Consider the following 26,798-nt stretch of genomic DNA (forward strand, 5'->3'; position numbering starts at 1 on the left):
CGAAGCGTTGAAAAATCCCGATTTCGGGATAAAATCCTTCAAAGTGGAAGCACTGGTTGCATAAGCCAAACTTACCTCGTGCTGGAATGACACAACAATACTATCGACTATTACGTCACAGATGCAAGTTATGTGGTTTGAAATATCCCAAGTCAGTTTCATCATTTTAGAATTGTCGCTGGAAAGGTTGGTCGAATATTAAAACTGTTTTGCTTGTGCTTACCAACTAGACGAAATTTCCGTCTTTTATCCCAGAAATTTGTTTTGTGGTGACAAGTTTTCTTCTGCGTAGTGCAGTGGTTCCCAACCTTTTTGTTGTCACGGACCCCTTTAAACAAATTATTAATTCTGCGGACCCCTACCTAAATTTTGCCTGAAACTCAATTAACATAACCTACTATTAACTATTGTAATAATTATGCTACTCAACTACTGTAGCCTACTGTCATATTGCATTGCCGCTATGACTCCTGCGGCAAATATCAGGTTAAACAGTTGCTAAAATAAGAAAATAAATGAATTGTTCAAGAAATGTCAGCAGTATTTGAATATTAAGGTGACCCAAAGTGCCATGCCGAAACTTTTTCAACGTAAGCAAATTTAGTGAGAGGGCTGGTGTTGCCTTTCCTAAACTAAACGACTAAACTGTGGTTGAGTTTTTGACAATGCAATACGCATGTCATCTTCAACGTCCAGGCGATTTCGATGTTTAGTTTTTATTGTAACAAGATCTGAGAATCCTGCCTCGCAAAGGTAAGTGGTTATGAATGGTACAGTAACAAAACAATAATCGCTTGCTTTGCCAAGAATGGGTAGGTTTGCAGTTGTGAGCACTGAGCACCAAATTTCTTCCACAGTTTTTAAATGAAATTCAATGCGTTATAACTCTTTTGATCTCAAATCAATTAGGTCATCTTTACTGAGATCGTCATCGCTAATATTGTTGAAGTCAAAAAGAAAAGGATTTCGAGGCCATGTTTCAACTTCAGCAGGTGTTCTAAATTAAAATAACATTGAAATGAGATTTGCAGGGTTTCCAAGTGCTGCGCAAAAGTTTGCATTCATAGAGATCAAAAGAGTACATTCTCTTTGAGTTTCATCCATCAAGATAAGATTTTCTAACATTAGAAAGTTAGCGTTATTACCTGCTTCCAATCTGCGTTTCCAAACCGGCAACTTGGTTAAAAACGCTTTCAGTTTTTCAGCTGCATCAATTATTGTCACACCTGGTCCTTGAATGCCACGATTAACATTGTTAATATGATTGAAAATATCGGCTAAGTAGGCCATGTCGTATAGAAAACTTTTACTCTGAAACAATTTTGAGAGGGGACTTCCTTTTGCTTTCAAAAGAGTTGATACCTCATTTTTTAGCTGCTGCAGTCATTTTAAAACTTCTCTAGATAACCAACATACTTCAGAATGATGCAAAAGTGCTTCGTAATCTGACCCTACTTCTTGACAGAGCGCTTTAAAAGTACGGTGGTTTACACCTCTGCTTTTGATGAAATTAACGACTTTCACGCAATTTGTCAGAATTTCTTTGAAACTTGCTGGTGAAGTTTTTGCTGCTAAGGCGTACCTGTGCAAGAAGCAATAGGTAACAACCACGCGAGGAACTTCGTTTTTTACTAAAGCAGCAAATCCGGATTTGTTCCCAAGCATATAGCTGGTGCTCCATCCGTGCATATAGAACAAAGTTTTTTTCCAAATTTATTAAGGTAATCACGGACCCCCAAATGCTTTCTCACGGACCCCCAAGGGGTCCGCGAACCCCAGGTTGGGAACCACTGGCGTAGTGCATACGTGTTGCACTAATCTTTTAACAGCCGGTGTTGCTGAGTTTTTCTTGATATACAATTCGTGAAGAGGCTTTCAGAAGTGTGTTTCGCTGGTTGTTATCGCATACAGACGAAAGGATTCAGAAATTTTATGTTACAACTTTCCCATGGAGATATTATGGTTTTCCGCTGTGATCACAAACCTCTTCTCCTTAATTGCGTACCCCACTAGTTATCAGTAACCGACTAATCTGATTTCTTTTGTCATCTTTCTTTAAGTTCCCTTTATTCTTATTATGGCAATATGGAATTGATAAAACTTATGTTGTAATGACTGATAGGGGATTGATTAATAAGTAGGTTACGGTAGTTTAAAGATTTACATAAGCTAGCCTACTTTAAAAAGTGATTTGTCAAAAAAAAAAAAACAGTTTAAAAAGTCATCTTTTATCGACAGCTTGCCTGGTTTGCTTTGAGAGTTGTTGAAATCAGATTGAAACAATAGGCCTTCAAATACTTAGGCTACTTTCCAATAAAAAAACAAAAAAAGTTGCTAATTTTAAACTTTTAGCTTTGGCATATGCACTTAGGCTACCGTACTTCTAGGTTTCAAAGCTGATTTTACAAAACGCATCCAACGCCCTATCTGCGCCACCTTGCTCTTCACAAAGACTAGTGATGGCATTGGCAGATTTCTTTCTTTTAAACTGACATAGCTGTGATTGATAGCCTACATTTGTGCCTTTTAAACTAATAACCGGTATCAAAAACGGACTTAGGCTATTATGTTTTCCATACCTCATAAATTTTTGAACTCGTTTTTTTTTACTTAGTTTCATGTGTGTGTGGTAGGCCTACATAACAAAGTGAACTTTCCATCGACATTGTAATAGGCCTACAGTTTTTTGTGATCTGGAATTGAATGTCTCAGTATCATGTTTTAGCATATCTGTTGCAGGTTGCTTTACTTGCCATATCGGGCACGGAAGAAACACTCAGCGACTTTCACAGCCATGAAAAATGCTTTAAAACGTTTTTAGCGCAAGCTACTCCACAAAACAAGGAGAAAATCAATGAGTTTCTTGATAGCCTTGTGGCTAGCGGTAAGTAGGTTAGTTGTATTGAACATACAAAATTAACACTCAAACTACGGTATTTTAAATTTACAAGGAAGCGAGGCTATGTTAATTTGATATTTTATCGCAAAGCGCACATTTTTTAATCTTTTAATTTTTAGTCGTAAATGCTTAATTTAATGTTTATTTTTTACTTCTAACTGTTTTATTAGGTGGGACCCATTATTCCAGAGCTATGGCTAAAGCTTTTGATTTTTTTCTTGCCGATTTCAATACAAGTGAGTTCCTTAATTGTAAGGTAGACAAGACTATAGGCCTGACGTTGCTTTATTTTAACGTAACTCAGGGAGTAAAGTTAGCTGCTTGGCTACGTTTTTCTTCGAAATATTTGTGGGTAAAAATTAAGATCCAGTATACGAGAATTAAAGGAAACCAATCTGGTTTTCCACTTTCAAGTATATCTACTGATATATCAACTCAAGGCGCAATGCTTCCTAACGATACTTAGGCTACTTAGTACTTATGTGTCTGAAAAAGGTGTCATAAAATTGGTTTACCATTTTATGAAGCAAAATACCATAAGTGATCTTATACGGGGGAAATAAAAGTTAGGCGAATAAAACTGAAAGATGGTAGCTACTTTATGAACCATAAATGCTAGAAGTAATAATTTCATACGAAGGTTTCTTTTATGTAGATCTAATTTAAAATCCAAATTCTGCTTTAGTATTTCTCCAAATGTAGGCTTTTCACAAATTCAACACAATACGTTTTGACACCAATTCATCACGGTCAAGTGCCAACGATTTTTTTTTAAATACGATTTCCATGACAAAATTAAGAGAACACATTAATCGAAGAAGGTGTCTTTGGTGGAACCGAGACCGAGGTTGACCTACATTTTCAATCACTGTGTTCCAGGATGTCAATGTTGTCCTTGGATAAAAATAGCTTAAAATTAGCTACTATGAAGCTATTACAAAAACAACCAATCTTTGTCCCTTTCTATAGCTTCAACTAAATAGATATATGAAATTTAAAAACAGGTAATAATTCAAATAAAGTAATTCACTTTATATCTGATGGGACACCAAATGATTCTCCCAAAGAAATAAGGAATACTTTGGTGAACAAACACAAACAACTGAATCACACAGTTCAAGTGATGACGTACGGGGTTGGCGATGCAGGTTTGAGTAAACCTAAATATGTTTTAGGCTGACTATTTTTGTACTTTATAACCTAAAAATTATTTCAGATTAGGCTACATGTTCATGGCATAAACAAAAGTACTCAATATCAATATAAAGAATATATGAAGTGAAATACATAATGAGTGTGAATCGTTTTGAAACATCGAGAGGCAAATAGATTATTTATTATTATCAAAATAGACCTACAGGTCAGTAGATATATACTATTTATTTTCACTGCTTCTGGTTTGAAATATTATGATAAAAGATAATATGAACGTTGGCCTACTCTGCTGTTTCAGTAGCCTATAGGCCTACATTGCTGAACTAATAGAATATGAGTAAAGGCAGCCTGTCAGCGTCAACAAAAGGCTTTGGCGAGAGAAAAATAGTAAATAAAAATAAACGTTTTAAGCCAGGGATTTCTAACCGGAAGGCATGCCTTCCGAGGTTTGCTAACAACACCACGTGCTACTTTTTCGCAATTTGTCTTCAAACCTGAATAGATTGAAGAGTTTCAAATATAAATTTTTCGTGTTTTTTTTTGCATTCCAACATTCAAGTTTCGTTCGAAAACATAGTGAAATATTATTGCTTAAGTTTTAAAACAAAATTATTATAAATTTTGCTTCAGAACGAAACAAAGGAGGCTATTTTAATTCATTTCGACAACCAGCATAGAACCAAAATTGAAGTTATGCAGACTACAATAGTTTGAAAAATAGTAGGTTAGCCTACATTGTATCAACGAGCTTGAAAACAAACATTTTCACATGTAGATTTTGGCGTCTTAAAGATGATGGCAAGTTACCATGTGGATGCTTCCAAGGTAAGAAAACGATATGCAAATTGCAAGTAACAAATTTGACATGTTTTCAAAATCTTCTACAATTCTAGCCGGCAAATCCTTTGAATACGCATGGCAAAGCAATGCTGAACGAAGCTAACCCCAAACTTTGAAATACCTTTCGTATCAAGAAAGAATACGACCCAGTAATATGACCTGCGGTGACTCAATAATTAGTATCCTTGGCAACACAGTGCCTGGAGCCTCTATAGGCCTACAGCATTTATTTATTTTTTAATCATTGTGGTTTTGGTAACTCTGCAACATAACAACCAACCCAAACAGCAAAATCAGTCATTTTTACATTGATTCAACGTCTGCAGGCGTAAATTGTAAAATGACGAATTTTGCTCCCTAAAAATCTTTCACTTCTTTTCAAAATATGTAAATATGCATTTTTGACTACGCACGTTATTCGCAATTGCACGCGCTTCATACTTTATTCCAAAGTTTTTAAACAACGAATCCGTGGACTCAAATAAATCCGCAGGCACATCAACTTTAGAAAAAAAGTTGTTCATTAATTTTCAACTCTTGATGCCTGATGAGTTGGCCATATTTATATACTTTGATGAGTATACTATATTTCCCAACTGGTGAAAAATAATTGGCATAATGTAATTCCACAAGGCTTTCAACAGCATAGTGAATTAAATGGTTTCCATTATTTTTCTTTTTTTTGACAAATTTTTACTGATGTTTACTTCGAGGCAATCAACTGAACAGCTGCAGTTTTATTTGCTTACAATTACTGTTGCCTCATCAACCATTTTTTTGTACTTTTCTTTGGGGAACCTTATTATGAAAACTTTAAATTGCAATGTACCGCATTATTGAAAAAATTGCTATACAATACAATACTTATGCATAATACTTAAACAACAAATAGGATTAATACTCTAAAAAGTGCTCAATGCTCAACAAAAAAGCCAAGCATAGCAAATTACATCAAAATAATATAGTTATTACTTTCTAAAACCTCTACATCCTGTTTCACCCTAAAAGGAGAACCGTCAAAAGGTCCATATTCTATTTGGATAAGGATCTTCTGATGATCTCTGTTTTAGGGTGAAACAGGCTGTAGTGTAGAGGTTTTAGAAAGTAATAACTATATGCATAACATGTTATACAATGAAAATACAATGTCTCTTCGATATGAGTGTAAATTTTTATTTATGTTTTTGGACAGAAAGGAGAGTTTCTTCTTATTTCTGATCCCGTACAGTTAAGAAACGAATTAGCTTCATTTTACAAGTTCTATTCGAGCGTTGGAGAGACAGTCGAAGAACCAATATGGACTGTCCCGTACTTGGATAGTTGGGGACTTGGTAATTCAATAAATTTTCCATGTTTAGTTCTGAAAATGTAGATTGAGCCACGACCGAGTTGGCCGACATTCCGGTAGGAAGCCATTAGACCTATTTGTCGAGCTAACATGCAGTAAGCAACCTAAGTATTAAAACGTTATCTGAAGTAATGTTTTTTTAGGACAGATGATGACGGCAAGCTTACCGGTGTATGTCAATAGCGAATTGGTTGGAGTTGTTGGAGTAGATTTTACTTTGGAAGACTTATTTGCCCAATCCACATATTTTCATCCTAATGAACTCACGTATTCGTTTGTCATTGCCGAATCCGGTAATTTCTTACTTTGCTTTTGTTTATAGGCTACTATAGAATTGATAAAGCTTTGGTAGAGAGTTTGCTTTGATGAGCCATCTGTTTTATTTCACTATATAATTGATTAAATACTGGCAAACAATTTGTTGGTTTTAAAAACTATCTAGGACAAACGAAAGGCTAATTCTGTGCAGGTCTCATTATCAACCACCCGTTGCTTCCTTACGTTGACCAAACAGATTCTTTGTTTGTCAGTGCAACTGCTTTTGAGAAAGACCCTGAATTCATTCCTATTTTAGAATCAATGAAAAAGTGAGTTGAAATGACTTAAAAAGTTTAAAAAGTGTATAGGCGTACTGTGTACTGTGTACTTGTACTGCGTAAAGTGTAGGCTACTTCTTATCATTTTCTCCATGGCATGGACAACGATACTGTTCTTGCTGCAATGACAATATAAATAATAATCAAGAATATATACTGTATTTATATCCACGGAATTGGAAACTTTTTTGAGAAATAGGCATATGTCGATGCATCACACCAGGTTTATCAAAATAGTCAAGTTATTTCATTGCAGTAACCAGCTCAGTGGCCGAATGGGTATCTCCTTCGGCTTTCGTGTTACTAGATCTGAGATGACTGATCTGAGATCTGAGATCGATTCAAGGTCGGGTCATAAAGACAGATTCGATACTGATTGTATTCTTTCTTGCATAACGCAGTGAGAATAAGTTGGATAATAATGTGATCACATCGCAAACCTGATATACAATGAAAAACGAGCCCTGTCGTTAAAAGACCATACCAGTTGCAGAGCGACAATAAAAAACAAAACAAAAAAATATAACATTAAATATCCATTGCACTAAGATTAACAAATGAAATTGCTGAATATAATAACTAGGCTTACAGGAAATTGAAAATACGATTTTCACCCTTTCATATGAAATCCAAGCTCGCACCAACATTAAATCGTTGATGAAAGTATAAAATGACAGTTGTTAAATCTTTAAAACGAAAGCATAAATCCGGAAAAATACCATATGGGATTCTGGTTATTTTTTCTGTTTGTTGCTTTTGATATGAGTTTCTACTGTATATTGTCTGCATTGCCTTTTTTGTGATTCTTCAGCAGATGCTCAATCAAATTAATCGCTGCGGTTGAGTTTTATCAGAGCAGTTAAAGATTGTCTTAAAACATGGCAATGAATCACCATCAGTGATCCAGATGATGCGTGAAAGCGATTCAAAATCCCGACAGTTTTAAATCCCGTCAGGCTAGCCTTGTCATAGATATTCTTGGGAATAATAAATGAGCACGATTATTACATCTGCAAAGCATACATGCAAACCACCAAAGTTAAGCAACACAACAATACTCGACCGTTTTCACAGAGGAGAACGTGGAACGAGAGCGTTCAATTCGACACGTGCTGTGTCAAGAGGAGACAGCAGAATGTACGGAGTGTCGACACGTATTGTGGAGGCAGTTTATTTCTGGGATAAGGTAAATTTAGATACTAAAAAGATGATTCAAAGCGCTATACAGTTAGCCTAGGTTGTAGGGTAGCCTGTGTTGGTCTGATCATGGCATTTTTAGTTTTAGCATAAAAAATTGTGCTTGTTAATGTAGGTTGATCTAAAATATAATTTGCCTAATTTTTACCTCAGCACTTAGCCCTTTACAAATTTTTAGAATTGTTTTATTTTTTGTTAAATGAGATGTTTTAGTTTTTATACTTCGTACAATATTTGATAAACCTGCAATTTTATTCAAGGCTGTAGTTTAGGTTATTTTAAAGAAATTTATAAGAACTTTTACATACTGTAAATGAGTTGACCTTGTAGCTTTATATTATACGAGTTTATTGGAGAGATTAAGTTACTTTGTGGAGCCCCAACCCAACAAAACCATGAAACAAAGTATGTGCCATATTAGGTCGACAAAAAAAGAAAAAAGATGGAAAGGTTTCAGCTATTGGATTACCTTACTCTCCTCCAGCGTCCGAAAAGCTCTTCTACTATATAATTAATTTACACAGATTCTATTTGAATAAGGCACTGTGATGCTCTACAGTAGCAGAGCGAAATGCATATGCCATAAATAGGACTCTAGTGATTCTCCATGCACTTTTAATAAAAAAAATACTGTACTGAGTTGATACTTGATAAAGAATCGCTGGCCTGCTGCTTCTTAGTCAGGAGATCTCCAATCCTTAACGGAACTCAATAAATGTATAATTTACACAAGTTTATAACTGGGCATTTAATACACTTAATAACAACATAGGTATAATGCTTTGGTCAATAGATAATGTCTCGGCCTTAAAAGTACTGGTAAAAGTCTTCATTATTATAGCTCGTTTCTAAGTTTGAAAAAAATCGTTCTGACCGTTTTCTATAAACTTGTCATAGCATTTCTGTCACCAACAAGGATTCTTTTTTTTAGCAAGAAATAAATGGCCTTCTTCAGAACCGCAGAAAAAGTAGGAAAAGATTCAAAATTAATTAAAAAATAATTCATTTATATAATTTGTTAACTTTAAAACATTGCACATATTTTTTGTTGGCCTACGTGTTTTTGCTTGATTGGATTAGCGAGAAAGGTCCTAAAGTTTCAGATGGTATTCTGCTTATTGAGTTTTCATTATAAAGCACAGCTGAAGCAGCGTTTTATTTCTAGATTCCTAACACCAACTTTTCGATTTGTGTTGTGTTGGCCGGGAATTCCTCTAAGGTGCTTGCACCTCAAAATTCTCTACCTACAGGATCTTTCCTCTTTCATCGCATAGACCTTTCTGATGATCATATAAAATGCAACCATTTGAATATACAATCGTCTCAAAGTAAGCAGATGATTTTATCTCAGATTTTTATAAGCTTATAAAACGATAACTGTTCTTCTTCTTCTTCAACAGATTGATCATGTTTGATCAGCTGTGATCTTCCTTATGAACTGTTCTAGCGATATTAATACTGTATATTACATAAGAGGTTGATAAAATTCTGCGAAAGTACGCTATAAAAAGTAGGCTAACTTGAAAGTCATTAAGTTACAAGGGCTTACTATAGTAGCTGGTGATGCATTATTAGTAAATTACAATTAAGCACTTGCACTCTATCAAATTCGGTGACCGGGCCTGCTCAAGCGGTTCAAAGCCTCTGCAACTATGCGAATCTGTCAGAATTAAACTTTCAAAGAAGCTTTTTCAGTACGAGAATAAAAATTTAATCAATCAGAAAATAAATCACTATTTTTCAGCTAAAAAAAGGACTGTTGGGTCGAATTCGAACATATAGCCGTAGGAGAGTAAAACATTTTGGGGGCGAACGCAATTTGCCCAAGTTTTGTCTTTGCATATATATTTTCAAAAACGCAACAACGCAACAAAAAGCTAAACCTTTTAAAACCTAGCTAAACTTATAAAAAAGAAATTTTTATGTGACATTCATTCTGTGTATAAAACATTTAAAGTGCATCAATATTTTCAACTGAAGTCGCCTAGTCCCTTCCCTCTTTCTTCGAATGTTGTGTATAAATTTAGTTGTTTGCGTGACGCAAACCAGACATACGAGGTCCGGCTAAAAAGAAACGAGACTGATGCCACAGATTCCTTGATAGAAAAGTCTCACTCGAATCAATGCTTTCACAGAGTTTCATAACATCTGTTGAGTGTTCGACAGATGTGTTGTCACAATGACATTGTTGCGTTTGTTTTTAGGGAGAATTAAGTGAAGGTGGTAAAGTATCTGTTAACAATCTCCATTAAACTTTTTTATTGAATAAAGTGATTTTGTTTTCAATTTTGCAAAATGGCAACTGAACAAAGAATCAACATCAAATTTTGTGTTACACTTGGAAAAACAGCAACAGAGACTTTGAAGATGTTGCGTGAGGCTTATGGTGGTTCTTGCATGTCGAGAGCAAGAGTGTTTGAATGGCACAAGCGATTTGTGGAGGGCAGAGAGGATGTGGATGATGATCCCAAATCAGGAAGGCCTTCCACTTCCAAGACAGATGCAAACATCGAAAAGGTTCGTCAGTTGATTCGCAGTGACCGCCGGCTCACTATTCGAATTATGGCTGGCGAACTTGAACTTGACAAAGAAACAGTCCGAAGCATTTTGGTAGAAAAGTTGGGCATTGACAATGCACCATGACACTGCACCTGCTCATACATCCCTCATGGTGAAGCAATTTTTGGTCTCCAAGCAAATCACCACATTGCACCATCCACCTTACTCTCCATACCCTGCTCCTTGTAATTTTTTTCTGTTTTCAAAATTGAAGGGATAATCAAAGGAACACGCTTTGAAGGGGTTGATGATATCAAAACTAACGTGATGGCACACATCAAATTCATGATAGAAAAAAGGGAATTTGAAGAATGCTTCAGGGCATGGTCAAAAAGAATGACAAAGTGCGTGAAAACCAATGGCGAATATTTTAAAGGTGACCGTAAGAGGTCACATTAGAGTTGCACTTCGTATTCAAAGTGAACTTCACTTGCTATGGGTTTTAATAAACTTTAAAATTCACCAGTCTCGTTTCTTTTTAGCCGGACCTCGTACATTGGTATGTCAACCAGACATTTGTTGACAAGAGCCGATGAGCACTTAAACCCAAACTTAACAACCAAAAGTGCAATTAATGAGCACATCGCCTCTTGTGAAACGTGAACTGACAATGTCTCGATCGAACAATTTAAAATCATCTCTCGAGGCAGATCTGAATTTCAGACTAAGATCATGGAAGCCTTAAGAATCAAACGTAATAATCCGTCTCTCAACCGGCAGTTACTTGCTTGTGGCTCATCGTTCCTCTTGTGTGTGTTCTAATTGTTTGTCAAATGCCTTTAGTTTACACCTCATGAGGCTCATTTGATCTGTTTTCCAACATATAATTTACTTGTAATCATTCCTGTGTCACTCGTTCAGTTGTGCTTTTCAGTCTGGAGTGTCGTTAGTATACAGTTCCGGTTATAGTGCAAAGTAAAATTTACCTTACAATTTTCATTTTATGTATTTTGCAGATATGTAGCCTAATTCCTGATGAGGACACACGTTGGCTACGTGTCGAAAACGTTAGAGTTTATTTTTAATTATGTTATATATAAACTTTAATATCAATACAAGTACAGTAGACCGACATAAGTTTTGTGCAAAGGCTTTGCTAACTTGAAGAAGAAAAGCCACAGCTTTATCTAACTGTCTGGTGTTATGATTGTGTACGTTCTGAGTTTTGCCAAAGCGTTCTTAAAAAACGCTTGAAAAAGTGTTGTTGATGAGTTGATGCATGAATTTGGCAAGTTCCAGTGTGCAAATATCTTCCAGTTTTAGGAATTGTAATGACTTGTAGCCAGAGATGTACGTATACGCCGCATATTCTACGCCGCAAACTTGCGGCGTAGACTTTTTGTTTACGCTAACGCTTGCGGCCACATTTTTTTGGATAGTTGTCGCTTGAGGCTACGCCGTAAAGTTTTTGCGTTTTTTTAGCGCATAGCGTCAACACATACTTTTTAATGTCTTTTTTTCGCTACAACACGCCAATATCTTCCAGCGCTGCAGTTGAAAGAATGTTTTCAATGGGCAAAGACATATTGAAACCAAAACACAGCAAAATGTCAGATGAACACTTTCAGATGCTTGTGTTTCTTTGTGGAAATTCAAAATAAAACTTGTTTGTTTCGAGTGGTTTATACCGTGTGAATGTTTGGCACCTAGCAAACAAAATGAGTTTACGCTAGTGTATGCGCTGACGTTGACGCCGCCAACTTTTTTACAAGTTACGTTGACGCATACGGCGTATGGTTTTTCGAACGTTTGCGTTTACGCTGACGGCGTCAATACTTTTTGTATGCGCGTACATCACTGCTTGTAGCCTATAGATTATGGAGAGGACAAATTTAGAATCTCTTGTTATGGTGCGGATAACATTGTTGTGTCTAACGCCAACCTCATTAAGTAAAGTTTTAGTGGCTGTTCTCCTTCTAATGATTCCATATTAATTTATTTATTAGGCTACTATATAGGTAGTTTTTGAATAATTCAGGGAGAGCTTATTCTCTCTTAACCACATCAATTTTGTTAAGTTTTGAATTTGTTTCTTTCTAAATCTTTCCATTTATTGCCAGAAAGGTGTCAGAAGTTGACCTAATGGTGAACCTTGTGGAACACTTCAAGTGATTTTTGCAGTTTGAATTTGATTCATGCAATTGAACATATTGAAAACGATTTGTTAGATAGTCACGTAATAAATTCAAAGGAGTTTCCCTAATTCTAAAAAAGTCTTCTAGTTTCCTGATCAGGATTTTGTAAATCACAGTGTCAAATGCTTTCGACAGGTGTAAGAATATACAATCAGTAGGCTATCAATGCTTTTTATCCAAATTGTCATTTAAGTATTAATGACCGTACCTGTGGATGAGGTTTGTCGAAAGCCAAATTGCCGTTCACTTAAAAAATTATATTTTCAAGGTATTTGCATATTCGTTGGTGTAACGGTTTTCTAAGAGTTTACTGAATTGAGAAAGTAATGACATCGGTCGGTAGTTAATTGCCTTTTCAGGATCAATTGTTTATATACTGGCTTTTTAAGACTTGAAACTAGATGTTGTAAAGTTGTTGAAAATTTGCAAAATTGTCGATGCTAGATTTTACATTCAAAGAAAAATGTTACTGTATTTCATACACAATGCAACAGTAAGTAATTACTAAACTGATAAAATGTTGAAAACTGTGGTAAGAATTGATTTGTCTAAAGGACTACCGTAGACAGTTTTTCCCAATTGGTTATTTCCAATAAGCCTACCCAGCAGACTTTCTTACCCGTAAGAAATGCAACCTACAGCATGTTAGTGAATATTAGTCATAAGTTTACTTCTGTTCGCCAGCTGTGCTCTTTTGCAGTTACTTTTTGCAGTTGTGAAATCGAAACTTATCATTCTGCTCAGATTGCAATATCACATACAATATAGTTTCCAAAATCGATCATACATTTTACAATCATTAGAAAATATTAAATGTTTCTCATCAATATAACAGTTTTATAAATAGTTTTAAACGGTGAGACGTTGAAACATCATGGTAACATTGATTTGTCCAAATAACTGTATCTTTTTTCCCGAAATCCGTAACGTTTTTTTTTCACCAGGGAAGCTATACCCCCTATCTCTTACGGCTATGCATCGAACACAACAATATTTGTTTGTTTGTTGTAAAAACTTTCAACCTATCTGACTAAAAAACGCATTTCAACTATTGTAACTCAGCTATCTAAATTTAACACGTAGTTCATATTCTTCTACCAAATACATATTTTCTATTTGTTTCTTAGGCTTTATTTAATTTGATCTTGCAGTTTTATGTAAGTCTAATCTCTTTGAATTGATTAAAACACGTTCTTCGTTGTTTTATTTTATGATATAAATAGTTATAATAGCCTATAATCTCCAAATTTGCTCTAATTAGAAAATCGATTCTTCCTAATTAATTTAAAAGATAAACTCTTCAATTTTTTGTTGTTGTCATCTAAGCTAACGTTACAACAATCAAACCAGCCAAAGATCAATCACAAGTTAGAAAGATAAGCCTAACATTTAACCGTGGTGAGTAGGTTACAACCGGTTTGTATTATTCCCAGATCGTTCTTCAGTTTATTTGGCAGCCAGAGCTTATAAAGATCCGTCGCGCTACTTAAACCATGACTATACTAAAGCTGAAATGGAAGGCCTGAAAGATTATATCGAAGGGAATGGACCTGATGTGCATAATTTGCGAGTAACTTATCTTTTCATTTTTGTGCTTCACAACCTTCTATAATATGACAGTTAAATTTGTAGGTAATCTATCCTATTCATCATTGTATAAAGAGCGTTTTTATGACAATTATATTTTGCTTATAAGCAGGATTTATGTAAACTCTACTGTGACAAAGGTAAAAGCTGAAGCAAAGTATGGTAAACTGAGCGGTAAATTTTTTATGGTTGAAGTTATAGTTGAAAGCTCTCATACCTTAAATCAGGGATCCCCAAACACCGGGTCGCGAAAAGGTTGCTTCCGGGTCGTGTAAAAACACGTGAAAATGATCATTAAGAACTCGAGTTGGTTAAAAGTATGTCTTTAACCATAGAATAAATTAATCACAGTGGAAACAATTGCAGACATGTACTAATTACGTAACCTACAAACGAATATCATTTTATACTTGTTGTATATCTATCAAAGCAGTAGGCTAACGGCTGCCAGGTGGGGTACATGGTCTCGTAAGCTACCTCTCCCCTAAATCGAAAAAGCAATGTTAATTTCCTACCTTGTGTTTCTCAGCAGTTGAGTGTAGCATGAATTCAGCGATAGATATGTGTTTCGCCTATGCGGCTGGGTTCATCAGTATCGCACCACTAATTCATGCTACATAGTTCTCAACCGCTGCTTTTGTCAGTCAATTGGTGCCTCATTGAAATTGACTGACAAAAGCAGCGGTTGAGAACAATGTAGCATGGATTAGTGGTGCGATACTGATGAGCCCAGCCTCATGGGCGAAACACGTGTTTATCGCTGAATTTATGCTACACTCGACTGCTGAGAAACAACATGTTTTTGGGAAAAGTCTTAATTGCTAGTGCGGAAGCTACAACGGTATGGTTAGCGAAACACAATGCTAGCTGTTCTATAGTGAAGTCAGACAGTTCTAATGCCAGGAAGATCGCTCATTCTCAACAATTTTCTACATTTTTGCAAAAAAGTCTCGCTGGTTCGTTCAATTGCTCGTTCAATTTCATACTCCCTCAATTCCACGCTCGCTCATACTTTTATTTTAAAACCGGTCAGTGAGAGAAAAAAGATTGGGAACCGCTACTTTTAATCGTCTGAAAATATCAAGCTGCTAAAATGACCCCAGTTAAAAGTTCGTGACATGACAAAACAGAAAGTGTTTTTAAACAATAGTAAATGATTGTTCATTACAATCAATGTTTTTTTCACGTGTCAACGCGTTATAAAAAATACACCAAATTTATTCATGTTATTAACTCAGCATAAACGGAAAAGATTGAAGTTAATGGCGCATATCTGCTTGGCTGCGTAGGCTAGCTATACTGTAGGTAATTGATACGACTGCGCTGAATATGTTTGCTCTGGAAAGCACTAAGAAAGATGCACATCTGCAGTTCATACAGCGGGTTTTTAAACATATAAATGTTGTTTTATTTACATGTTTTTTTTTATGCTGTTTGTCTACCCTATATCTCTGGAAGTAACGCTGCTCTGTCTAAAGAAAATCACTCCATTTGTCAGTTAGGCGTGAAGGACGAGATTGTTGCTTCACATCATGCCGAAGTTCTATGGACAAGACAGGATGAAAATAACGTGTTAGAAGAAGACGTGTTTTGGAGAATAATAGGAACTAAAAGCGGAATTTTCCGGTCTTATCCTGGTCGTCGATCTTCAAGGCTGTATGATCCAATCAATCGACCATGGTGAGTGCATTACTCTCGATACTGTTTGTTTGTCGAAATCCAAGCTTACGCCCGGTGACTGAAGATTTAGATTAAGTGGACCGGAAGGCAAGGAAAACAATCTTCGTGACCACCTTCGTCCTTCAGGCATGCCTTTAAGTGTCTTGCCAAAGATACAGTCGCATGATCTTGAGCGGTGTCGAACCGGCGCCCTTTCGAACGTCGTTCCAGGGCTTTCACCACTCGGCAATGCAACCGACACTCTCGATACTCAGAGTGAATAATGCAAATACTTTTGCCTTGATTTGCTGCATCTCTCTTGATACTATCATGACAACAATGGTTTCTTAAACCTGTTTTAGGCCTATGTCAGAGTGTAGGCTACCCAACTGAATGTCCACACAAGCGATGTACTAAGTTAGTGTACAGTAATATAAAGCAAGAGTACAGTAATGAATAAAAAATCAAGTTGAAAACTCATTATTCCTATTTGAACTTCCTCTATCTTGTATTTTGATTTGCAAGTAGAATTCTGTCAAAAACGTTTTTATTTAGGTTTCAGCAAACATTTGCCCACCGGGAGTCGTTAGCCACCATCACTGCTCCTTACAAGGACGAAGGAAGTGGACACAGCGTGATCACTATAAGCCAGGTTTTGTTGAAAGAAAGGTAGCCTTTAGCAAATGAATGAAAACATCAGCTTTCAAATTGAAGAAAATTCTGCGAAGGAAATTCTAAAATGTTGCAAGTTTTGAAAATAAAGTTTTTATTTTCCAGCTCGGTCCATTCTCATAATCATAACGATGATGAGCTGTTTGCCATAATGGGAATGGATTTTATCCTTCTTCACTTTCATCATCTCTTCTTGCAGTGGTACCCCATATGTAAGGACACAAACATTTACAGGTGAAGTGGGTTAGAGCAACCTGACCGTAGCCTACGAGTAGTAAGTTAAGTTTTGAAATGGTTATTTTCTCCCAATCGGTTACAAAAGCTTCCATTATATATGCCAACAATACACCAAAATAAAGCGCTTATTATCACAGCTTTAAATTGATATATAAACTACCGTTATCACACATTCTGACTGCAGGATGAACACCTTGAGGGCTGAAAGCTAAGGCCGTACAAAGCCTGGTTAAAATTTGTCAAAAAAATATCAGAAAAGCATATGACTTGCCCTATCGCAAGCTTTAAGGAGTTGTTTAAAAGTTGTAGAAAAACCGAAAAGTTTTAGAAACACTAATATACTCTGCGATTGTTCACCTTTCAAGGTTACAAAATACCTTTAGCATGATTTTTGTAACCTAATTTAGCCAGTAGTTATTTTTACAGATGTTATTTGATTGACAATGCTGGATTCATCATAACATTAACAAATTGGGACGCAGTTGAAGGAACCATCGAAGATTTTTTCAAAAAACGTAACTGGCGGGCGCACTTGAGCCAAATCGAACCAGAAATAACAAACTTGCTCATCCGTAAAAATATTCTTCAATCGATAAATTGTTCCAACATTGAAGCTGGATTATTTCAAAAGACCTATCTGGTACATGAACAATAAGCAGACTTTTTACTCATGTACACACAAGGGTAAAACGGACAATGCACGAATGTTACATGAAGTAACGCAGTAATATTGTATTGTTACGCGCTTCTTTCTTACTTTAAAACCACCCGTACTGTGCCCGGAGTACCTTTACTTTCGCGTTCTACTCGTAGCCTATTCTGTTCAGTATGCATCGTTCAGTTGTCAATCGTAGTTGCTGCAGTAGCTTTGTTTTAAGATGGTGTTTGGTTTTGTTAAGCTTTGAATAAAGTTATTTTAGAATCACTACAACTAACAAAACTTAAGAAAGGCTAGGTACATCGCTCTCCGGGCAAACTAAATATCAAAATTGTTCACCTTTTGTTGAGACACATTTATTGCTTTCAATAAAGCATGAAACAATGTCCAACATACCATCTGCCATACAATTGTCCCCTCTCATAAATTTTCATAGCCATGCCATTTTCCACACACATCGCCAGTTGTTGTGTCATCTTTGATGATGGCTATTGTAGCTTATATAGAATATGACGAGAAAGTTAAAATCCTCAAGCTACTGTAATGTTTAGGAGCTTGAGGTTTTCATCTTCATTCTTTGTTGCAAAAGATTTGTGGAATCAGTTTTCGATCAATAATCATGATATCAGTTATCAGTTAACGAGGCAATCAATTATATTTATAACCTAAATTACTTTGAGAAAGGATTTCCTTTTTGTATGTTCAGATTCCTGAAGATCAAGGAGCGTTTTGGGGCACCTTTGAAAACAGTTTTTTTGACGTTTTTGATTTTAAACTTGTTCCTGTAGAAGGCACCAATACATTCATACTAATACATTTGTACACGGAAAGTGCTTGCAGTAAAGTGGCATTTTCGTGCTATTGCCTTCTGGAGGTAAACTGTAGCCTAGGCTAGCTATCACTTCTATGGTGCACAAACAATAAAATAAATCTAGTCAATATATTGTATAAAGAAATGATGTCTTTCCCGAACCTTGCTTCAATCAATCAATGATTTATTTGGCAGAAACATGAACAGTACATGGTCGAAATATGCAAGTTGCATAGCTTATACACTGCAAAAGTAGCACAAGTTCTTATACTGACAGATAATGTTTGCATGTGGCGTAGGTCAGTGCCGGATTAAGGGGGGGGCGGACTGGGCTGAAGCCCAGGGCCCCCACTTGTGGGGGCCCCCACTTCAAAGAAAAAATCTACTAATTTTTTTAGTTGCACAGCTGGAGATTACTGTTTTAATTCGTATCTCAAACAAGCAAGGGCGGCTCACCCATATGTGCTGCGGTGCTGCAGCACCCCTGCCCAATCCCAGTTATTCAATTTTTCTTCGTTTTTTTTAACAAAAAACATATTTATTTGATACTTTTATATCCGAAAATGGTACGGATTGCGGGTCAAAGTTATGATAATGCTGCCAATATGAGTGGCAAGTATAACGGTCTTCAAGCTCTTCTGCGCGAGAAATGTAGTGTAGCTCAATATGTCCCTTGCACAGCACATTCACTTAATTTAATTGGTAGCCTAAATGTCTTGTAGAAATATGCCGTTCTGCCGCTGAGTTTTTTGAATTGTTGCAAAGCCTTTATTCATGGCTCTCGTCTACTCATCGTTGGCAAGTTCATCGAAAATTCCTAGATGGTTTGCCTGTTTTGAAGACATTATCTGATACAAGATGGTCAGTTAGATATGATGCAGTTCTTCTTCTATCGAGTCTTCTAAAGTTCGTTGATACCGTACACCACAGATTGACACATTCTTCCGCAACGGAGTTATACACTGACAGGTCCCACCTACTGCATCTGGTGGCAAGCCGAGGGCAAACAAGAAGGTGATCCGCTGCATAGGCGTAGCCAGGGGAGAGGGGCGAAAAGGGCCATGCTCCCCAAATTTTCCAAGTTTGGATTCCAAAGTCGAGCCCTTTGTTGAAAATATAATAAAGTTTGTAGAAATTTATATTGTTTTCCAAGACATCTGGCTATTAACACCCCCAAGGACTTGTTTTAGACACACAGAAAGACACCAATAAATTTTGCAAATTGTAAATCGCGCAAAATTTACGCGATTTACGTTTCTTTGAACTATTGTAATTTGTGGAAGCAATTTCAGAATGGCTTACTCTGTTGGGTTTTTGTAGGCCTATAGTTATTGAGTTTTTGTGTAGCTGAGTTTTTAGTGTTCTCTAATTTTAGCCGCAGTTTTTGCCCGTTCGTGTGTAAGAGCTATCTTTAATAAGTTAATAGCTGTTTATCTGCTAATAAATTTCATACAAATATTACCCTAAAAGTGTTTTCAGAAAGCGCTATAATCCATTATTTGAGTGTAATTTTTCAAAAATTTTCCGGGGAGGCATGCCCCCAGACCCCCCTAGAATACGCGTGCCTTCGGCACACTCTAACCCCCCTACCACTTTTATTGTTTCAACCCACCAGGATACGCCACTGCACATCAACTGGCGATGGCTTTAAATCAAACACTTTGTTGTTCTCTTCAATTCATCAAATATTTGGCCCCCCCCACAATTTTTTTCTGGCTACGCTACTGGTCCGCTGTTTGGGGCTCGGTGCCACAGATACATGCAACTGGGCCCGTGTCGTAGCTCCACTCCACCATTAATTTTTAGCGAAAAATGTCACTTGATAAGGGCCCCACTTTCAGCTCAGCCCAGGGCCCCATAAACCCTTAATCCGGCCCTGGCGTAGGTATAGGCCGACTACGAAAAAATTAAATGACTTTCTTACCAGTATGGTAAATAAATAAAAGAATTTCTGCTACATTTTGCAGACTTGCAGGTCACATGAAACAAGAAACGATACCTGCGAATGTCCATGTGCTTCACCTAATCCGTACTTTGATACATGTCGCAACGAATACAACTCTGTCAAGTACGAAAACCCGACACTAACAATGAGACTTATTTTCTATCAGTGCTTAATAGATTACAAGACAACATTTTTTTTATCTCGTTTTCGGGGTCGCTGATGCCGAATTTAGAGCTAGCTTCTGTCTAGAGTCAATGGTTTGGAAGATATTTGTAAAAAAATGTTTTTACTAATATTTGGAAATGAGTCAAAACATTGATTATTATCAGCTAATTAAATTTGATTAAAAGCTGCCAAAAACTTGGATGCCGCATGCCCTTATTGTAGTATTCGCATTCTCATTTGGACTTTTTCACGATAACTTGGGTGATCAAAGCAAGGAGCATGGTGAACGGTTTCATGAAGACATTTTATTTATGGAAAAACGCTACCAAGCGAAGGGGAATGGTAATGATGGGAGGTTACATTTAGAGTTTGACACGGAGGTTGACACAGCATAGGCTACAAACGAATCTCTCTACCCAATGTGCATTTCTGAATTAAGTATTCACACCTAATGTTTGTCTTACTATGTTTTTGTAGTGCTTTTTTTTTTAGATGTGGTGGCTTAGGCCTACACAGTTTTTGCGCTATGGAAGAGCTATTTTTTAATAGGCCTACATATTAACTAGAAATCATTATTTCATAAAAATATAATTATTGACATTTGGTCACAGCGGTAAACCATAATCTCTTCGTGGGAAAATTGTAACATAAGATTCCCGAATCCGTTCGTCTGTATGTAATGACCGATAAAGAAACACTCCTTTGAAACGTCTATTCAAAATTGTATTTCTGTAAAATTAGCCACCTGGCTGTCGAAAATGGGATGCAACGCCGTACACCACTAAAACTTGTCACTACAGAACAGATTACTTGGATAAAAGACGGAAAATTTGTCCAGCTAGCAAGCAATAAGCAAAACAGTTAAATTTGCGACTCACTTTCAAGCAACAATTTTACGAATGACGAAAATAATTTTCAATATCTCAAACTCACGTACGCAGTACTGTGACGTCATAACGAAAGACATCGTCACGCAATTCAAACCGGTGTTCAAAGGTAGTGATGCAATATTTCATCAGGTCTTACGACCGATGGTGCAATATTTGGACATTTTCTAGCAATTTCCATGACGTAAGATGCCAGCTAGGTTAAGTAGACCATAACGGTTTTATATGACGTTTGATTTGGTGAATAATTGTCGGGAACATAGCGACCCCTAGTTATTACAGTCTGACATGGCATAACTAAAAAAGAATTGACGACAATTGTGAGCCAATGAATAAAAACACACGATACACAAATTGTTTGAATCACTCACGTTTAAGTTAACACGTAAATACAAAGGGCATGCAAAGAATGAACAACAATACAAATAATACACTACGATACATGAAATTGGTACCATAGGTACACGCTAAAATGACGCTATATACAATGGTTGCGATAATAACCGACTGTTCTGGGCTCAGACAAGGGTCGGCCACCGCAGACAAAACCAGGCTCAAACCGTAACACTTAGGTGTTCTTTACGGGGGCGAGGCATGAAATATCCCTCAACACGTAGTCTACTTTCACTTTCCCCGTACTCTCATCATAGTTGCAGACGGCAACTTTAGCTCTACGAACCACAGGCTTTCCTAATTTGTGGAACTACCTCATGCACCCTCCCAAGTTGATACTTCCCACGTTTACCAATGTCTTGAAGAGAACCCACCACTACAAGTTGACCAGGCTCCAAATTCTCGGCCATTTTTAACCATTTTTTCCGGCCCTGAAGACCTGGCAAGTAAAAATCGATCCATTTGCTCCAAAACTGCTGAGAAAGTGACAAATTGAACCGATAATCCCTTCTTAATTGGTCACGATCATGTGGTTGCCCAACAGCACAGTATGGGTCTAAGTATGGGGTCAAAAGTGAGGCAAGGGTGATGACAGTAAAATCCCTAGGGTCGTCACTCAAAGGTACCAAAGGGCGTTCGTTCACGATCCGAACGGCACTGCCTGTGTACGTAAGCAGTTCAATAAAATTGGGCTTACGTACTACATTACAAAAATTTTAATGCCATTTTTGATACCATAAAACAAAAAAGCCCTAAAAATATGATAAACAAAAATTTTTTTTTTTTATAAAATTGTTGTCCAGTGTTATAGGCCAGTGGTTCCCACCCGTATAAAAATTCTTCCCCAGAGATGAATTGTTTCCGTTTTAATTTTTAGCTAGGTTCTTTGTTCCATTTATAGCCCACAATCTCTCTTTACATTGATATTGGCTCTTTCAGTAATCATTTTTATTTGTAGGTTTACCTAATGAACTGTCACATCAATCAACATGGTTTTGTGAATGAAAGTTACGATATAGAGAAGCCTTTGCATTTCCTTTTTTGTGTACTGGTTTATGCGTAGTGGAAAACTAAATTGCATATAGGCGGGAAGACAATTTTGTACAACATTAAGTGTCACGATACAGTTATAGCCTACTTGGCTGAGTTCAACAGTTGAGCAAGAGCTTATTGTGATGCTCTGAGCTCTCAGCAGATATAGGGAGAAGTAAAAAATTGCTAAACCAGCAAAGGAAATAATACATCAAAACAGATTGGGAATCACAGGTATAGGCTATTGCAAAATGTTTTAGTACGATTTTGAACTCCACTTCAAAAAAATTTTCTTTTTCTATCGATTTCGAACTTGATATAAGATACAAATGTTAAGTTATAAAAGAAAAATCGATATTAGGCTTAACTTGAACGCGAAAACGTTAAAGACTGACTTGGAAAGTGGAAAATTTCACGTCTTGCAGAAGTTTGAAATCTATAGAAATTACAAGCTCATTTTAAAAAGTGAATTAAGAGCTGATTAATGATGGGATTTTTTATCTTCGAAATGAAAAATCCATTTTGGAAGCTTTCTCCTGGTAGTTTCGCATGTTTGTAAACGTAAATAACAGAAAGTGCTCAAGCAGATCTAATCACCGACAACGACACATTGAGCTTTCCGCTTGTTGTCGGTGTGTTGTTGTTGGTAAATTATTCTATATGTTAGACGAATAAAGAACTGTTCTTGAAGTGAGGTTGTCATTGCTGAGCACACATCCTGAGAGTTACGGAGCCAATAAACTTACAAATACTATGTGACCTTGAAGTCAAATAACAATTGACCGAGTGCATGACCTTAAGCTGTATTGTGGTTGTGGAATAACTATCATACTGTACGTATTTGATTAATGGCGTTGAAGCTAGCTTTTGTCTTAACCCAGTGGTTGAAAATTTGGGTTAAGTAAAATGAAAAGCGAGGAAGGCACTCTTCGTGTTCACCTTCAGGCATGCCTTTCAGTGTCCCGCCAAAGACATAGCAGCATGCTCTTGAGCGGTGTCGAAGAGGAACCCTTTCCAATGCCGTACCAGGGTTCTTAGCACCACTCGGTTATTCAGTCGATAGCTTCTGTGTAGTTTAGGATTTTGGGTGCAATTTTGATGACGAAAGTGAAGTTAAATTTATCTTTTATATTTTTCTGAGCAGCAGCCCTCCCCCATGTACGCCTAGCAATCTCAGAGTTGGGTTTGACACTGACTTCATAGATGCCAACGTCCAATCTTACCCTCTGTGTTACAATCACAGTTTTTCATATGCAGGTTGGTAGGCTATTTTGCATTCTGCAGTACCGTAATTGTCATAATTGAAGCAGCGAAGCAGATCACTTAATAATGGTGACTAATAGGTTTCCAAAACTAATACAAATCAGTTTTTGTAGAAAGATTGCTTTGTTAAAACATACGCAAACAAAACCAAGCACAAACACAACATTTGCAAGTGCCAACTATTGCTACCTGGAGGTGTACTCATAGCCATGAACAGGGACGTTGTGAGGATACCTTTGGCCTGGTACTAATAAGATCCTCGGGCTCCGTATTAATACACCACCAAGAAAAAATCATTATATTCAAAGAATTCAAGATGGTTTCTTCAAGTTCCCGATCACCTTGAAAAAGTCTGGGGCCCATAAAATTATCCCGGGCCCGAGTCCAAAAGTTCCCCCTAGACCCCCCTGTTAAAACTACCGGCCATGTACATATCCACGTACCAAGATACAAAACAATTGCACAATTTTTGTGACGCATTACAAGATTATTGTCTTAGTTTTTACTAATGTTTTAATTAAATATAAAACAAATAGTTAATTAGACAATTGATGTTTAACCATAAAGTAAACAAATCAAAATGAAACGGAAAATTCTTTTATTCTATCTGCTTTGTTGCAATTTGGTCGTTAAATTGAGAAATGAGCACGAGTTGTTCGTCTTTTTTTTTATTTAGGAGAACAATAACTACGATTTTATTTTCAGGTGAATTAAACTACACTTTGTATGTAGTGCTACTTTTGCTTCTAGTAGGAATTGCTATCGCCGGGACCCTTGCTTTCAAACATTACCTCCCAGCTATTATGAAAGCAGCAAAGAATAGAAAACTTGAGAAAGACATCGTGTTTCGCCGGGCCTTATACAAAATCCCCTTAAAAGCGTGTAAAAAGTATAAGCAATCCTTTTCGTCCGCTGTATCTGAGAATTTGAGGCATTCATATTTGACCAAATCTGGTATTCAACGCAGCAGTGAAATAAGCCATAGTTTGTCGGTCTCTGAAAAAGAGGACTTAATGAGCTACTGGGGAAAAAAAAGAATTTTTCAGAAGTCCTTTGACAGTGGATCAGGTTTAAGCATCAAACGATTCAGTGTTGACACAGACCGGAGTACAACAACACCAAAAGAGGGTACCTCTATGTCGTGCATTGGTAGCACTTCTACAAATTCTACATTTTTCAGTGATCAAGTGTTAAGTGAACACAGACGTATTCAAATGTTGCGAGAAAGTGCAAATGTTTTGTCATCTTCATTGGCAAGTAACTCAAATGAAGAAGGTTCTACTACTTCCAGTCAAAAAGTCCGTCGCAGCCTTTCTGCTTCATCCATTAACAAAAAATCAGTGAGCATTTTATCATCTGAAGTGTCTGCGGTGTTTCAAAAGAAATCGACTTCAGCTCATAGCGCATCAACTACGCGTTTACGTGACATCAGCATTCTTCAAGCTGATGGATCACGAGTAACCTCCAACGAATATCAACCAAAACAAGTCAAAGATTCACAGATTTCACATTCTAACGCTAAGCGAGTAAAAAAAACATTATCAGATTCTGCGCTCTTCAGCATTCATTCAACAAATAAAACAAAATCATTTTCATCAACGCAACACTCACCAAAAAGTGAAGGTATAGAAAAACCATTTAACAATTCTCAAGTTTCAAAAAAAAAAATTTCTCAGAGCAGCATCACGTACGCACCAAGTGAAAAGAGTGTACAAAATAATTCACCGATTAAGAAAGTAAGCTTAAGAACTTTTTATCGAAAATACACGGAAAATGAACGTTCTTTGTCACCTAAGCCTGGCCAGAAGAATAATGATGCTCAGAGCGATTCAAACTTGTACAAGGCCGACCACATCAGCACCCAAACGATGGCTGCATCAAATCAATTAGAAACGCACCAAGTTGAAACAGCAAAATCACAACAAAATCAACCACACACTGATATCAAAACAATGGAAAACAAACCAAGGGATTTCTCCCCACAAGCGAGTGAATTGCCTTGTTTTGAAAAAAGCAAGTTTACTGATTTAGGAAAGAAGCTTTCAGCGAATAACCAAAGACTTTCAGATCAACGAGATAAACCTGAAGTGCCCAGTTCAATGTCTGAAAAGGAAAAAAAAGAACAATCGCTTCATGAAGACGAGTCAGTCTCTTTCCATTCACGTGATCAGGCTAAACATGGGGAGGATGATCAAACAAATTCTGTTCAATTGCAACACAATGTTATGGATTTGTCAAAGCAATCAGTTGCTACCGATGACGACAACCCTGAACAACACGAATAAAAATTATTTCATTTCTGCATCTTTTGGAACTTGCGAGTCATTTCTTATCGTTTAATAAACTAAGCAAATTTTGTTGAAATTGTGATAATAACTTCACATTGTGGCATTTGTTTACGTATTGACTGTCATCGTCGCATGATAGCCTACATTGCCTATTGACTGTATGACTATAAACCTATTGGTTTATTCTCCTTTAGTTGAACCGCAGATTTCATCATAGACTACGTTCAATATCTCAGAAACTAGATGTGATAGAACTAAATCAAATGCCGACTTGGATGCAGTTCCTGAAAGTTTTGCTAAATTGCTCTTTCGGTTTTCAGCCACGAAGTTTTGTTATGCAGTGTGACATTGCGTTAGTATTCACCCTGCCAAATACGTGTTTTGCGGAGACCGCGCATGGCAAGTCATGGGTGTAGAACTGTAGATTGTAATAACTATAGATGTTGATAGAATGCACTGAACCACATTTCAT

General features: G+C 36.7%; 1 protein-coding gene across 3 annotated transcripts in view; it reads left to right on the top strand.

Moving 5' to 3' along the window:
* LOC145772367 (VWFA and cache domain-containing protein 1-like) overlaps positions 1-26,354 on the top strand; it is a 37,145-nt gene extending 10,791 nt beyond the window's left edge. Inside the window, exons 7-24 of one of the 3 annotated variants that reach the window (XM_082584249.1) lie at positions 2,740-2,884; positions 3,070-3,135; positions 3,904-4,047; positions 4,830-4,879; positions 6,087-6,225; positions 6,386-6,535; positions 6,712-6,829; positions 7,913-8,024; positions 9,201-9,363; positions 14,163-14,299; positions 15,815-15,996; positions 16,531-16,644; positions 16,753-16,881; positions 17,311-17,524; positions 18,249-18,416; positions 20,321-20,421; positions 23,920-24,032; positions 24,744-26,354. In XM_082584249.1, coding sequence (XP_082440375.1) covers positions 2,740-2,884; positions 3,070-3,135; positions 3,904-4,047; positions 4,830-4,879; positions 6,087-6,225; positions 6,386-6,535; positions 6,712-6,829; positions 7,913-8,024; positions 9,201-9,363; positions 14,163-14,299; positions 15,815-15,996; positions 16,531-16,644; positions 16,753-16,881; positions 17,311-17,524; positions 18,249-18,416; positions 20,321-20,421; positions 23,920-24,032; positions 24,744-26,323 — 3,825 coding nt within the window. In that variant the 3' untranslated portion in view covers positions 26,324-26,354. The remainder of the gene's footprint in view (positions 1-2,739; positions 2,885-3,069; positions 3,136-3,903; positions 4,048-4,829; positions 4,880-6,086; positions 6,226-6,385; positions 6,536-6,711; positions 6,830-7,912; positions 8,025-9,200; positions 9,364-14,162; positions 14,300-15,814; positions 15,997-16,530; positions 16,645-16,752; positions 16,882-17,310; positions 17,525-18,248; positions 18,417-20,320; positions 20,422-23,919; positions 24,033-24,743) is intronic. The other 2 variants (XM_082584256.1, XM_082584261.1) reach the window with 2 other exon arrangements.
* The last annotated feature ends 444 nt before the right edge of the window (positions 26,355-26,798 follow it).

Source organism: Aplidium turbinatum, chromosome 1 (genome assembly GCF_918807975.1).
Source record: "Aplidium turbinatum chromosome 1, kaAplTurb1.1, whole genome shotgun sequence".
Taxonomy (NCBI): domain Eukaryota; kingdom Metazoa; phylum Chordata; class Ascidiacea; order Aplousobranchia; family Polyclinidae; genus Aplidium; species Aplidium turbinatum.